General features: G+C 37.3%; 1 protein-coding gene across 4 annotated transcripts in view; it reads right to left on the bottom strand.

Annotated features, from left to right (window-relative positions):
- TTC26 (tetratricopeptide repeat domain 26) overlaps positions 1 to 14890 on the bottom strand; it is a 56334-nt gene that overhangs the window by 17869 nt on the left and 23575 nt on the right. For all 4 annotated transcript variants that reach the window (XM_017827696.1, XM_017827694.1, XM_017827695.1 and 1 more), the window contains exons 10-14: positions 12627 to 12682; positions 10949 to 11002; positions 10463 to 10526; positions 3970 to 4058; positions 61 to 144 (exon numbers count right to left, since the gene is read on the bottom strand). In XM_017827696.1, the coding sequence (XP_017683185.1) occupies positions 61 to 144; positions 3970 to 4058; positions 10463 to 10526; positions 10949 to 11002; positions 12627 to 12682 (347 nt within the window). The remainder of the gene's footprint in view (positions 1 to 60; positions 145 to 3969; positions 4059 to 10462; positions 10527 to 10948; positions 11003 to 12626; positions 12683 to 14890) is intronic.

Genomic DNA, 14890 nt, shown 5'->3' with positions numbered 1-14890 from the left:
AAGAGTGGAGCAGGGGGGAAATGTTTCCATTGCTGTTTTTTAAAGAAAGTAAATACATACCTCTTCAGCCTCTTTAAAATTGCCCGTTGCAGCTTTGGCTTGAGCATAGTTGAAGTTAAAAGTGTCATCATTGTAGAAGTAACTCTGAAAAAGAAGACACGTGGATAAAGCTCAAATAAATAAAATGAAAAACTCCTCCTCCCATGATATAATAACATTAAAAATACACCCCTAACCCCCAGTCTGAGTCAGACCATATAAAGACAATGGGAAGGAAAAAGAAAAACCCACATTAGGAACATACGGTATTTATAAACACTGGGCAGAAAAATTATGGACTAGCTTTCCATTCTACATTCATGACTACAAACACAGCTGAAACATTCCACAGTATTAACTATGAGAGATCTGGAAAATGTTCCAAGTTCAAAATTGCAGTGGCAGCCTTTGTGGGTATAATTTTCACTTGGGGCATGTGAAGACATGCTGTGCTGCCATGGTCTCTTTCACCTCCCAAGCACTTATTTCACCACTAGGGTGGGTAAATAGGCAGTTGACTCCCTGAAGTCTTTAAGGAGATGAACACTTTTGTTTTTCCAAGACTTGTCAAGGTTTATCAAGAGATCCTGTGGATCTGGTTATGTGACAGATGCTAGTCTGACACACTGGATCGCATGATGGAGGTGGAGCACAGTACTGGGCTACAGCAGGCAGCATACCATGTAGTAGGACTTCCTTCACAAGTCTTGCTTACAGTTACCCTTCTCTCTAGTTGAAGTGCAACAAGAAGTTTTTCTCTCCCATAATACTAGACAAGACACATCTGGTTTAGGACACATCAGGTTGATCTAGCTGTATCTTGTTGAAAAGCTACATGGGTCAAAGCAGAAAATGCAGCTCTAGGTACAGGTACCAAACATCTAGCCTGATGTTTGGGTTTGACCTGAAGAACTAAGATTTTATCATGGTAAGATGTCCAGAGTGAAGTATAATTCAGATGTCCAAAAGTCAGCTATGTTCTACGTTCAGCACTGTCCTACACTGCTGCATCAGCAGAAATGGTAGAGATAAGATAGAACACATCACAGTTACAAGCATGGATGGGGATTGATGATCCCTGTCCACCAGTTGTGCACTGCTTATGAAAGAGCATGGGGAAAAAAGGAGGGTGGTTTATCCACTGTAGTTACTGTAAGAAAAGCCCTCCTGGGTGCTTCACAGCAAAGCGTAGGGAAGAAGAAATGTTTTTCTTATATAATATTTATAAAGGAAACAGAACTTGTGTATGAAGGTCAAATTTTTGTTTTGTTTCCTCATTAAAGACTGAGGAGGAGGTAAAAAGCATAGTTGGACTGTACAAAAGATATGGGAAGCAAGGGGCAAATCCCTTTCCCAGTGGTGTCTTATTTCATGATGTAGGGACACTGAGGAGCCTCTTCCCTTCCCTGTCATAGGCAGTCAACAAAGGGCGCTGATTCAGTCCACCGACAGACATCAAGCTAGTGCCTTGAAAGGAAAGGTAGGGGGCTGCCACCATTTGCCAAATGTCTAGGTTTCTCCCAAATAGTCTATGTTAGGGTCTACAAGCAGGCAATTATAGAAAGCTGTGTGAGAGCATGAGGATGAACCAATTGGGTAAATCTTAAGCTCAGTTTGTGAAAACATTGCAGTACCCTTAGGGTGAACTAATGGGTTCCACCATATGAGATTACAACACTTTACTGTATTCTTTCTCAATAGCAGTTTGAAGTGAATCAGCACAAGTCCTAGGTTAAGCAAAGCTGGTGAGCCAGATGCAGTTTTACTGTGTGAATCGTTTCTTCTGTTTAAATAGTTTCCATTGTATTTTTAAATTAAAATGGAAAAGAAACTCTGTCAGCAACCAAACTCAGAAAATCTGTTATTCTGTCCAGGCTGTATAAGTGCTAGAGAACACACCTACTGCAAAACCAAAAACAGTAGAAATGAACAATGCTGATGATGGTGCAACACATTCACAGCAGCCAGATGTTTCAGGGTTATTTGTTGTTTTTTTTTTTTTCTTTTTTTTAAACCACATTATATGTACTGGACTTCACTCTTTCGTGGTCTTTTTAGAGGTCTTTAATCTTTTCATAAAACTAACTGTCCTCTGAGTGATGTCCATTTCAATGAGATGCTCGGATACCCAGATGAGCAATGAAGAATTCCCATTGTGGCCACAACTCAGCTGAGCCTGAATCAGGTTGTTTTCTCAGTTGATCTCTGACAGTGTTATAATGTCACCCTTGGGGCAGCTAGCAATGCATTTATAATAAGGTGTCCTCTCAGAATTCTCATGCCTAAAGCAGTTTTAACTGATCATGGATGAACACAGTGTTTCTGGAGAGAACATCACACAAATAATCTTCACAGAGTGCATGCTCCGCTTTAAGAGCTGCAGAGATTCTACTGAAGTTTATTCCTGTGAATGAAACACAAAAGGTAACTGTAAAGCCACCTACACCTTGCCTGTAACATGGTAAAGGAAGAAATACTTGCATCCCTGTGAGCTGAAGAGAGGGAAATGACTTAAATAAATCTGAGCATGCTTAGTCTCAGCTAAAAAATTCTGAGAATGATCAATTACTTCAAAACAACCGTGCAAGAAAAGTTGTAGGAGGGAGTAAACTTTTGTCCCATATATCTTGGAGGTGGTTTGTAATCACATTTAACTTTGACCTTTTCAGGTTAGAACTACCTTTTTAAGAACCTTTTAATGGAAACGGAAAGAGCTGAGCATATCTGTGGGCTGATTCACTGCACTGTAAATGTGAGAAATATACAGGATGAATTTTCTGGAAATTCTATATCCACTGTCTGTAAACTGAGACCAGATGACAAGTTCTAACTAGAAATATGACTTTTAGATGGCTCAAGTTAGGCAAAAAAATTCTCACCCTTAGTTTCCTTTTCTTAATTACACACATACTCCACTTTGGGGTGGTAATGGTATGTCTCTTCATTCCACTACACTGGAGCCCTGCTAGTGGCTAGAGCCACTGGGATTTCCTCAAAGGTCTATTTCCAGACAAAGTTTAAAAACTACACCTTCATCATTTTTTCACTCATCAACTGCTTTTGGCACCATTACAACCATGTTTTTCTTTAGATCTCACCCTCCTTAGAATATTGTCATTCTGCTCATCTCGTGTATCTCCCAAATAATTTGTTGTTACAACTCCAGTTCCAAATCACTGTAACAAGACCGCAATCATTTAACCCATAATCACACTCTAGCCCCCTCTTTACTCACATCTAACTGTGTATCTGTAAGTTTATCCATTGAATACTGGTGATCTGATAATGCTGCATCATATTGACTTCAAACTTCTCTTACTTTGAAAAAAGTAACATTGTCTGCAGGGTACCACTCAAATAACTTCTGCAAAAATAACATTCTTAATGTAATATTTCCCTATTCTAGCCCTTCAGTGACTGTTTTCCCTGTAGTTATAACTCAGTTCCCTGAGTTATTATTTTCAGAGTCCTTCATGTCCTATGTTCTTTACACACTATTGTTCATTAAAATGTTGTCTCCCAACCACTGACAATAATCTCCATCACTCATTTGATAAGTCTTAGGAAAACATTTGGGTTTTTTCCCTCCATGCTGCCCACCCCATAAATATCCACAAATTTTTTCACTGTCTTCCTTTAATTATCTTCCTCATCTTCTATGATGTCACCAGAAAGCCTGATAATGGTTAAATTGCAAATGTGATGAGACCATCATGCCCACCATGCTGCATGGTGCTATTTTCTAAACTGCTTCTTTACATTTTGATTCATTTGCCATACTGACCACTTATGTCCCACTGTCATTCCAGTGTTTTGTTTTTATTGTTGTTTCTGCATCTTTTTATGTTTCCATTGTGTCTCACATAGTACAGTCTGTAAGTAGTGATTCCATGCATTACAGTACTACCAATACTAAATAATAATACTAACCTTGATTGAGTTGAGGTAAATTAGGACATTAGGAAACTGTCTAAGAAGAAAGAAGCAGGAGGACATGCACTGTCTCCCTGGAATGGTATCTAAAATTCAAAAGAGAAATGCAAATTTGTAGAATTAAAAAACACAGTAATAGAAATCACTGCCAAGATTGCTGGCAACTATGAAAGCAGCTAGTTTCTAAAAATAGTGTAGCTTGCCTTTTCAGGCAAAGAACCATACTAGAGGTTAGAAAAAACTATTAGTTCATCTTGTCATCTTTCTCTACAGCATCCAATAACTATTGCAAGACTTTAATCAACAGCAAACTCTACAGAGACAAATGGTTTAAGTAACAAGCCTTTTCCATGACACAATTTATGTAGCTTAATTTTACCATGAATTATTCTTACTCTTAGGAAATGACATTTCATACAAACCTGAGCTTGTTATTCCAACCTCATTAACCTTGTTTCTTTAAAATTATGCTTTTCAGTTATCCTGGACAAAGAAGCTCCACATATTTTAATTTTAGTTCAAGTAAGACAGTAAACTTGATAACACTGAAAATATCATTATAAAAAAGGAATTAATATTGGCACAGGAAGAATACTCAGTGATACCAGACAATATGAAAATTAATGCCCATGCTTTTGGGATTACCACATTGCTCACAAGTGGTAAAGGCATAAATAAATTAGACATATCAGTTCAAATGAGTGTCACTAAATTTTGCTGCTATCTACGTCTTCATAACTTTGCTGCAACCATATTATGCTGTCATCCACTCTGACAGTGTAAGCTGTGTTACTGAAAAAATTTCAAAGCTGTTTTAAAGATTCTGAAGTAAACTTACTAGAACTAATTTTTGTTAGACCTAACTAGAAGAGATGGATGAACCCAAGTGCAGCTGGGAAGGCCTAACTGCAAGTGATTTCAAATCACTACTATTTCACTACGTGAAATGATCATTAGAGAGCACGTGCAGTTTGGAAAGGTGTCAAGAGATAAGATCCTAAGGCTACCAATATCCCTGAAATAATCTGCCACTGGATGTTAGTTACCATGAATATATCTGCACTAAAAATAACTTTTCTATATATAGAAATTTAATGCAACTGAAGACTAATATTTTGACTCCATACCACCACACAAAATAGAGCATTCCACTGGAAAACTCCTTTAAATAAGGTAGGGTAGTAATTATTCCTGGAAAGCACTATATAAGATCTCAAAATACATTTCAAAGGAAAGCAAAATAGTCTCATTTTTTACCTTTTAGCACTAGGAGATACTGAGCTTGGATGTCCTGTCATTTCCATATAGAGACAATCAATCCTTATCTATGTCTGAACCACATCACTCTGTTCTCCAAATTCAGAAAATTATTTGGTTATTTATGAATTGTTCACTTGTGAGCAAAACTGGCCTGTATATTTATATGTCCTTTTTTACATGCATGCATACTTTTCATCACAAATACATGCCTCTAGAGGACAATAACAGAAACAGTTTTGCAACAAAAAAAAAGAATGAAGAAACACTAAATAATGACACTGAAGATAACTTGAAAATGCTCATTTTCTCTGACATTCAATTTTTGAAGTTCATAAACTCACAACAATTTATTTTAAACAAAATTTTAAAAATGCAAAACTTGCAAAGAAGACCTAAAACTAAGGATACATTTTTAGTAAAAATTAATCACAGTAACAAAATATTAGAAACACAATTTTCCCATATATGATTCGAGAGTTTCTAAATTTTAGTATTTATTCTTATGTCCACATTTTGGCAGAAAATTTTATTATCCCAGCACACCATCCTCCATATACTTTTAGTGAAAGATTTCGTTGAAAAAACAAACAACGTCTGAGTATCTCATACAACTCAGCAATGACTACTACTGGAGACTGAAAAACTAGAGTTTTACAGTTCTAATTCACCGCATGTGACTCATGCAGGAAGAGGAAAAATTTGTCATTTAAAAAAATTACTCAGGGTGACCTAAGTGTACCTCAAAGAAAAGACCACATGAAGTCCAGAAGAAATGTTTCATTCCTCCCACCCAGCATCAGATATGCCTGAGTTGGTCCTAAAGGAGGACCACTGAAAACAAAAGGAGTGCTGCTCTTCATTATGCTTGTAGTGGTTTTGGAGTAGTTTGTAACACTTACGTTAAGGACCAGAAGGACTGGATTTAAAAGAAACGTTAATGTTAATTTACTTTCACTGATGTTCCTCTTGTCCCATTTCCTCCTTAACTTATCTTAAAAATCTGATCTGTTTAATTTTCCTCTCAGTTGAGACCCTGGTAGAGGAGCATGAGAACTAACTATAAAAATCTAGTTATATCCTCCTTCATAATGTCAGTTCCATTTCATGTCATTAGGACTAAGAATTTCTATTAAGCTTAAAAAAACCCCAGTAACCAAGCTGCTGTTCTGGGTGTTATTTATTGCTGCTAGAGGATGAATATTGACTCCTACATTGTAAGTGCTTCCTGGACTTTTTTTAGTTTTTGTTTTTTGGGTGACCCTATTCCCATTAAAGTTTATAACATCCATCTTGAGACAAAATCTGTACATTTATTGGAACGGACTTTCCCATTAACTCAGTTTGCTCTATGTTCCTTGAACCTTCAAGTCAGAGATCTAATTAAAAAGAGCAAAGGCCTTAATTGATGATTTCAAATGACTTTACAAATAAATGATACTATACTTCCCGAACTGCATGTTGCTGCTTTTTCCTTAATAGAGTCATGGGATTTCTACAGTTAACAAAAGCAAGTCAGAAAAAATATTTCACATCTTCATTTTAATCCATTATTTTTTGATAATCCATATTATCAGACTGTTGTGACTGTTGTAGTTTAACACCAGTCAGCAACTAAGTACCACTCGTTCTATCCCCTCCCCTAAAAAAAAAGTAAAACTTGCAGGTTGAGATAAGAAGAGTTTAATAACTGAATTGAAATAAAATAAAATAATATTATTATTAATAATAGTAGTAATGAAAATGAGAGAGAGAAAAAGAGAGAGAGGAAAAAAGAGAGAGAGAGGGAAGAGTAAAACTCAAGAGAAACAAGTGATATACAATACAATTTCTCACCACCCGTTTACCAATGCCCAGCCCACCCATAAGCCACAATTAGCCCCTCACAGTCGACTCTCCCCCCTTTAGGTACTGGGCATGATGTTCTACACTACGGAATAACCCTTTAGCTCATTCAGAGCAGCTGTCCTGGCCATGCTCCTTCCCAGCTTTTTGTACAGCTCCTCACTGGCAGAGCAGGGGAAACTGAAAAGCCCTTGACTTAGGGTAAGCACAACTTAGCAACAACTAAAACACTGGTGTGTTATCATCGTTATTTTCATATTAAATTCAAAACACAGCACTGTACCAGCCTCTAAGAAGAAAATTAACTCTATCCCAGGTAAAACCAGGACATAGGCCCAGTTGCAAGCAAAGGATTTCCTCACTCTAGCAAGCCCAAATGTACTTCCGTATTATAAATCTGCAAAGCAGTTAACTTGATATCTTCACAGACAATTGAGTGATACCAGCTCCTTGCAAGGACTGGCTGAGTGGGAAGTGCTGAAGTAAGACTTACATGCTTGAATAGCATGGCTGGCTGCTTTGGAAAAGCCCAAGTATACAAACAGCAAGAATTCTGTTCTCCATTCTAAATCCAGCAAAACGAAGGGAGCAGATCAAAAATGATCACGAGTATACAATACAGGGGTTAAGAACATAAAAACTATCATATTGGATCCAAAGTTTGTCTAGTTCAGAAGCTTGTTGAGTAAGAATATATAGCTATAGAAAGAACATGTTCTGATTTCACATATAATACATACTGTGGCATGTAATGTTACTTCCTCAAAAGTTTCTCCTAGCTTCCAACAACCTGCACTGAGGATTTAGTCACTGAAAAATTTGTCTTAAACAGCTAATGGACTTTTAATCTACCAGTTTTTTTTACCTTCTGATTCTCACAAGTTTCTCCATCAAATAAGTTGTGTTATGTGAAAAAGTAATTAATGCTGTTTATTTTATTTCTCTTGTGTGATAGTTTATGTCAATACTCCTTGGTTTTTCTATTGTACAGTAATAATTCTTCTCTATTCCTCTTTTCCTTGTCATTTATGATGCACATAATCAAACTGAGTCATTTTTCAGCCCATGTATCCTCCTTTATTTAATCTCTCCTTGTTCAAGAAGCTATTCCCTTTCTCTGATCACCCTTCCTGTCTTTATTGTATCCTTTCTTGTTCTACAATTTTTTAAGAAATGTAAGGACCAGAACTGCAAACAGTATTCAAGAAAAAGAATCACATATGTATACGCAGTAATTATTTTTAGTTTGTTCTCTCTTTTCTCATCAATTCCTAAGATTCCTTCAACTTTTCTGATAATTTTGCTAAATTTAATTTGCATATTATTACCCAGTCTTATACAGTCTCTCATATCTTTCATCATTGTGGAAGCTTTTACTTTTTTACTACTATGGCTAATTTTGTACCATTGGCAAACCTAGTCATGTCATTATTTGTATCCTATAGCTCATTAATTATGAATATGAGCCCTTTCTTTAGAGAAACAGAGGGTTCTTTCAAGTGTTCAAATCAGGTGTATTTTATCCTTTTCACTGCTATTTCACTCTAATTTTTTGTCAGAAATGAAAAAGGTTATTATGTAGGTTCTTTTCTTGCAATTAGTACTGTGGAAATTTTTTTAGGTATTTGCTAACACATGGATTTAGAATTTGATTATACTCAGATGACTGTAGCAGAATTGGAGTTTCATCGTAAAATTTCAACTCTGGTTCTATGTAATCTCTATATTGGTCCAGAGTTACCTGTTCACTTGTGCCTTCTCTAAGAAAGACGGAAACAGCATTTAAAAGTTCATGCTGTTTATCATGCCATGTCACTGCATTTATTAGGGCAATATGGGCAGAACAGAAGTCTCCAACTATTATTTAATTATCTTTCTCTATAAAATCTCTAAACCTCTTTAATATGCCAGTCACTGTTCCCATCCAGGCTGGCTGGTGAATAATTTGGCCTCAGTATGGTGAGTTGCCTATCTAAACATATATTTTAAAAGAGTATTATTTCACTCACTGTTAATTATTTCCACCCCCCCCTCAACCATAGGAAGGTTGAAGTCTCAGCCTTTCCACCTTATTTTGCATATGAGTTTAAAATTATTTCACAGTGAAATTCAGACCTTTGTCTTCCTAACAATTTCAATTTTGCTTTTGGGCTATATCTTCACTACAAATCCTTTCAGGATACGTTTTCTCAGACTATCTCCATATTATTTTTATCCATGTATGCTATGGTCATTCATCACATGTGCATGACCATAACAGGCATTAAGAATCTACCACCACTGTATCAGTCACCTTGTGATTTTACTGGTATCACAAACCCAGGTAGCTATATTCCCTCTAACCAAGTTCTCCACTACTGTAGTTCATACTGTTCCTTCCTGTTATCTGGGATCCCAACTCCAAAGGGACAGCCTCAATGCAAAAGGAATGAGTTAGGGAAATCTCATCTATGGAACCACTTCCAGCCTTCCAACATGAAGCTCTCTGCTGCATGTGGAACAGAATAGAATGACTCAACAGTATTTCTGAAAGTTTCATCAGTGCTGCCGCTCTCTGAGCTCCTTCTCTTTAGTCACCATGGACACAAGAGACAGCATTCTGTCTCTGAGGACCATGACTTGTCTGCACCATAAACATGCACAAGTTACCCACCTAAAGAAACAGTACTAAGTGACAATGCCTAAAAAGAAAACTGGGAAGCCCTATTTCATCTCAATTTCTGTGTTATACCTACCAGCTTTTTTTATTTGGGATTTTTGACTTTGGCAAAGGGAAGGGAAGATAAGGTCTTTGTTTGGTCTATTATTGAATAAGTAAAAGTAAATATTGAAAATATGCTGATTTTTTTATTGGTTTTATCAGGTTTTTTTTTCATTCAAGCAAGGAGTTAGTCCCAGAGCCCCCATTTTTGTCTGTAGCCAAATTCCTCCTTATGTTTTTAGCACCCTCAGTTTTAGTGCACACTCCATGCTAGGACTCTATGTACTTGATAGGCTTTCATTAGTGGTCCTAGATTTGTACCTAGATTTGTGAAGTTTCTGTACCTGTGAAGTTTCAGCCAAACACTTCATCTAATTAATTAGGCTGTTGTCTTCTGTTTTTATAATGGAGATTATTAGTCAAAGGCAAGCCACAGAGCCTCTCAGTAAAGACTAACAGTTTGCAGTACAGCCTCTTTTCCAGTCATACAGTAAGGTCTGGAATCAAATGAGCCCTCTAATGTAAACTTCCAAATTTGTTTTACATTTCCTGATACTCATCCTATAACAACAAAATGCCTAGCAATAGTCCTGCCAGCAGTCAGGAGTTGGACACAGATAGGATAGTATGATAGTATGGATATTTTAAGACGGATTACATAATGGAGAAAGAATATTTCAAACATACCACATTCGCTGGCTGATTCCCCGACCAACTGGAAGAACTGCTGAGCAATTTTCAGATGATCTCTCTGGAAGAGGAAAAAAATTAACCCAACATGAGTTCCAGAGTTGATGCTACAATACATAATGAAAATATGCTCTGAGGAACAGATGGGGAGAAACTAACAGACAAACCAGGGCTGAAGGAAAAACAGAAAAGGTAAATGTGCCACTGTATGTGCCTATATACACAAGAATACTGTAGAAAGTAAAGTTTTTTTGGAAACAGGATAGAGAAGCCAAATTCAGCTTGATTTACTGTCAAGACCAGCAATGGAAATTTGCATTTCACTCATTCTGGACTGACTACTGTGTGGAAGAAGGTTGAGAGACTCAGAGATCCTGCAATCTAAATGAGAAATGACTGTCTCTTTCACTCCATTCTAGTCCCTACAGATGTGTTCACATTCTCTTGTTGGAGAAGCTGAAGAACTTCATGGGCTTCACTTACTGAGCCAACTTCTTGTCCAAGTGCTGCATTTACAACTCCTTTGAGGATGTACTCCTGAAAAAAAGTTGTAAAAAGGATCAGACAAGACAAGGTGAAGATTTTATAAGACACATAAAAGCCTATGTGTACATTATTTTCTTCATAAATTCAACTCTATCCCAGCTCAGTTTAGTAGGTAGCTGGTTACTGTGGTAACGCTTAATCACAGTAGTACTAATTTAGCCCCCCAAAATGCATTCCACTTGCTAGGTAGTCACTTCTACTAAATATATGGGATGCAAAGGAGTACTATATTTTCTGATAACTCTTATGGTCAAAGACAATGCACCAGAAGGAACACGATAACATCCTTTCATGCCCTCTTCACCATCATATGACCAATAAGTACAATATTGTTATAATAAAGCACAGATCCCATTTCAAATATGCACATTGGTTAACCATAACCACTAACATCCTTGCTGAGCAAGATTTTCTCAGCATGCAACAGACTCTTTTGTCTTATCCAAATCTTAAAATTAAAGAGTTATAGCTATAAATCTGTTTTGTAGGTATTCCTGATAAACCTGGACAGCCTTGTCACAGAGGTAAACACAGAAAAAGAGAAAGACACATCTACACAGACCAACAATGGATTGCAAGCAAACAATCTGAGAGTACTAGCCAGGATGCTAAGTAATCGTTTTAGCACACCAACTTTCTTACAGGTGCCAAATTATTATCCTACAGGCACCATGATGAAATATTTGCAAAGTACTCAAGGAGGTTATACAAGTAGTTCGGCAAGTCTTAGCAGGGAGTTCCTTACAAGTGTAAGCGAAAAATGGAAAAAGAAGCACAAAGATTCTCATTTAAAAACGTCATAAAGAATTATTAGACATGTATATGGGGAAAACAGAGGCTAAAGGACCACTGGCTGCAGAAAACTGTTCAAGTAAGTCTTGCCATACTGAAGAACGCAAGAAATGTAAAGCAACATCAGAAGACCCTCCTCAGCACAGAATCACCAGATCTGTGTTCTTGAGGTTTTCCTTTTCCCTCCCTCCATATAATTCCTCACACAGACTCATGAAAGGTCCCTTTCATGCCCAGCTATGTGACCTTTGGAAAATAAACTGCGAAGAGGAATAAATCAGAGACTAAAGCTGCTGGAACAACCACAAAAGAAAATTACAGTAGCAGTCAAGGGACGCTGCAGTTTTCACTCATGGCAGTCAAAGTGTGATGAGATTAGAGAATACCATTTATTTAAACTGTTTAATCTAATCTAGCTCATTTTTATCGAAATGGCTTCAGGACAAACCGTACAAGCACCTGAGCTAGCAGATCTGAGGGATGGTAATCATCACCAGGGTAGAAGTGACAAGTAGCTGTAGTTGGAAGAGAGCTTTTATCCATGCACTAATGGTCAGCTCCCCAAAATGCTGAGCACAACAGAGCTATATTCTTAGCTGACCCCAGGCAGTACAGTAATAAACAGGCTAAGTACTCATATATGCACCTATATAATACTTTATGCATGCATATTAAATCTATTGTTCATGAAGGGATGGAAAACACAAAAGTTTTAGGAGTGGGAATGGGGCAAGCTGTCCTCAGGACACCAGTTTTGTATGTGGCAGATTTCATATCAATTTATAACCTCTATCTATGTGCCATGACATCAGTTTCCAATTACCTGTGGAGCTGTAGGTTCCAGGTCCTTAATCAGGTTATAAGCCTCCTGCACATCATCTGAAATGCCAGACATTAGAATGCATGACAACCCATAGCACACTGTATTAGAACAAGTCACTTATCCTCTACAACATTCCCCAATAGTCATAGACTAAGAAATAAACCATTTAGACAGGAGGAGAAAGGTAACTATAAATCATTGTGAATTTCTATCACAATGGTGACGGTTTTCTAGAACTTAAATAACAAACATGGAGTGAGTAATAGCTTCTTTGTTATTACAATTTTCCTAGTAAAGATGATTTGGACCCCTTGTTCATAACCTAGTGGCTGCCTTCTCATCAGCACAAGGTCAAAATCATAAATCCATCATCTTCCTGTATTTTCTTTTCTCATATTGATTTACCCCTCAAGGAGGATAGGGTAACATGATGCTGTAGGGAAACTTCATCTCTTCCTTATCAATATTTCAATATCTGTCCAGCAGCTCTTACCTGATCCTAATTCTAACAAGGAAAGCACTACTAGTATAGAAGTTTAAATGAGAAGTTTGAAATCAATAAGCAACTTCCTTCCCACACAAGCATTATATAAACTGAAAACATCCTAAACCTTACCTAAATAAAAAAAAAAGATGTTGGCACTTCGGTTGGCTTTGTAAAACAATCTAGTGAAGATAGTCTTTTACTAGCAAAATTATTTTAATACAGCATTATACCAGCTGCCCACAAAAACAAACCTTATCAAACAAAACCTTTTTCGCTAGTACATACCATCCATTCAACCACTTAAGGCAATATACATTGGAGTTGCCAGTCTCCCACCCAATACCTCTGCTTTCTTACCCATTCCCTTGAGCAGTCACATAGTAAGGCAGCACAAGGTACTTGCCAAAAGTCATTACCTTTTCTTTTTTTCTTTTTTTTTTTTTAATAGAAATTGTTGGTTTGGAGGATTTTTTGACATTTTTTGCTAGCTCAGACCACCACCACCACCAAAAAAGAAAAATGACAGCAGCGCTTATTTCCATCAGTGGAGAACATGAACACAGAGCTATGCTCTTCAGGCTCCAAAAGAAGCCTATAGCAAATCTCATGGGAGCAGATTATAGCTAGATACCAACAGGCCCCAAATCTTGCTGAAAGTCACTACCCTGAAGAACTGATAAAAATGGGATGCATGTTTGTGCTTCAGACATTCCAGTTCTGAGCATGTATTAACACCAACCTACCTTTATCGGAGACATTTAAGTTTTAGAGAGACAGTTGTAGTCATTAGAAGTAATGATTTCTCACATTCCTAACTGATGCTGCTACCCTACCAAGAGCTAAAAATGGAAATTTAGCCAAACCAGGACAGAGATTTTAATCCTAATTCCCCTTGACCTTCTTTGTCAGTATGCAAGTCATTTGTACACCAAAGTGAAGAGCAGAACCTAACTAATTAAAATTACTGCAAGGTTAATGGCAAATGAGTAAACAAGACTGATTTTTAAGTGATGCACGAGATGTACTTTGTTTCTGTGTAAGTAGAACTTAATTTGACACATGTGTATTATTATCAACAATATTATTGGGCAAGGTAATTAGTAGTAATACCAATATTGCCTATAGTGAAATTAGCAACAATACTGGACAGAAAGGTGGCTGGGAACAGCAAGCATAGATTTCCCAATGCCAAAGTGTACTGACTAACCCAATGTATGACTGGTTGTATGGATAAGGGGATAGTAGTGAATGCTTGTGTACCTTGGCTTTAGCAAGGTCTTTGACATGGTCTCTCATACAGACTTGAAAGATAGGACTGGCTAAGTAAGACTATAAGGGGATGGAAAACTGGCTGGACTATCAAAAGACAGTCATCAGTTGTACAAAATCTATCAGGTGGCTCATTACTAATCAAATTCCCCAGGGATTGATACCGTTGAATGTCTTATTTATATTTATAGTAATGATCCAGATAGAGTACTCTCAGCAAGTTTGCAAATGATAGAAGATTGTGAAGAAAGCTCCCAGCTATTGAGAAGCAGCTCAGCAGGCTGAGTAAATGGGCTGAAAGAAAGAAATCTCAGAAAGTTCAGCAGAGGCAAAATGCAAGTCCTGCATCTTGCTTGGTTTGAAACATGCCTGAACAAGTCAGGTGGGGAGCTGACTGGCTAAAAGGCAACCTGGCAGATAGTGAAGTCTTGCAGCAAAGGAGGCCAACTGTACACTAGATCATATTAGCATGAATGTAGTCATCATGGTAAGGGAAGGAATGCTTCTC

Source organism: Lepidothrix coronata, unplaced genomic scaffold (genome assembly GCF_001604755.1).
Source record: "Lepidothrix coronata isolate B3197 unplaced genomic scaffold, Lepidothrix_coronata-1.0 Scaffold141, whole genome shotgun sequence".
NCBI lineage: Eukaryota > Metazoa > Chordata > Aves > Passeriformes > Pipridae > Lepidothrix > Lepidothrix coronata.
The sequence above is the reverse complement of the archived record's forward strand: the minus strand, read 5'-3'. Positions and strand labels throughout refer to the sequence as shown.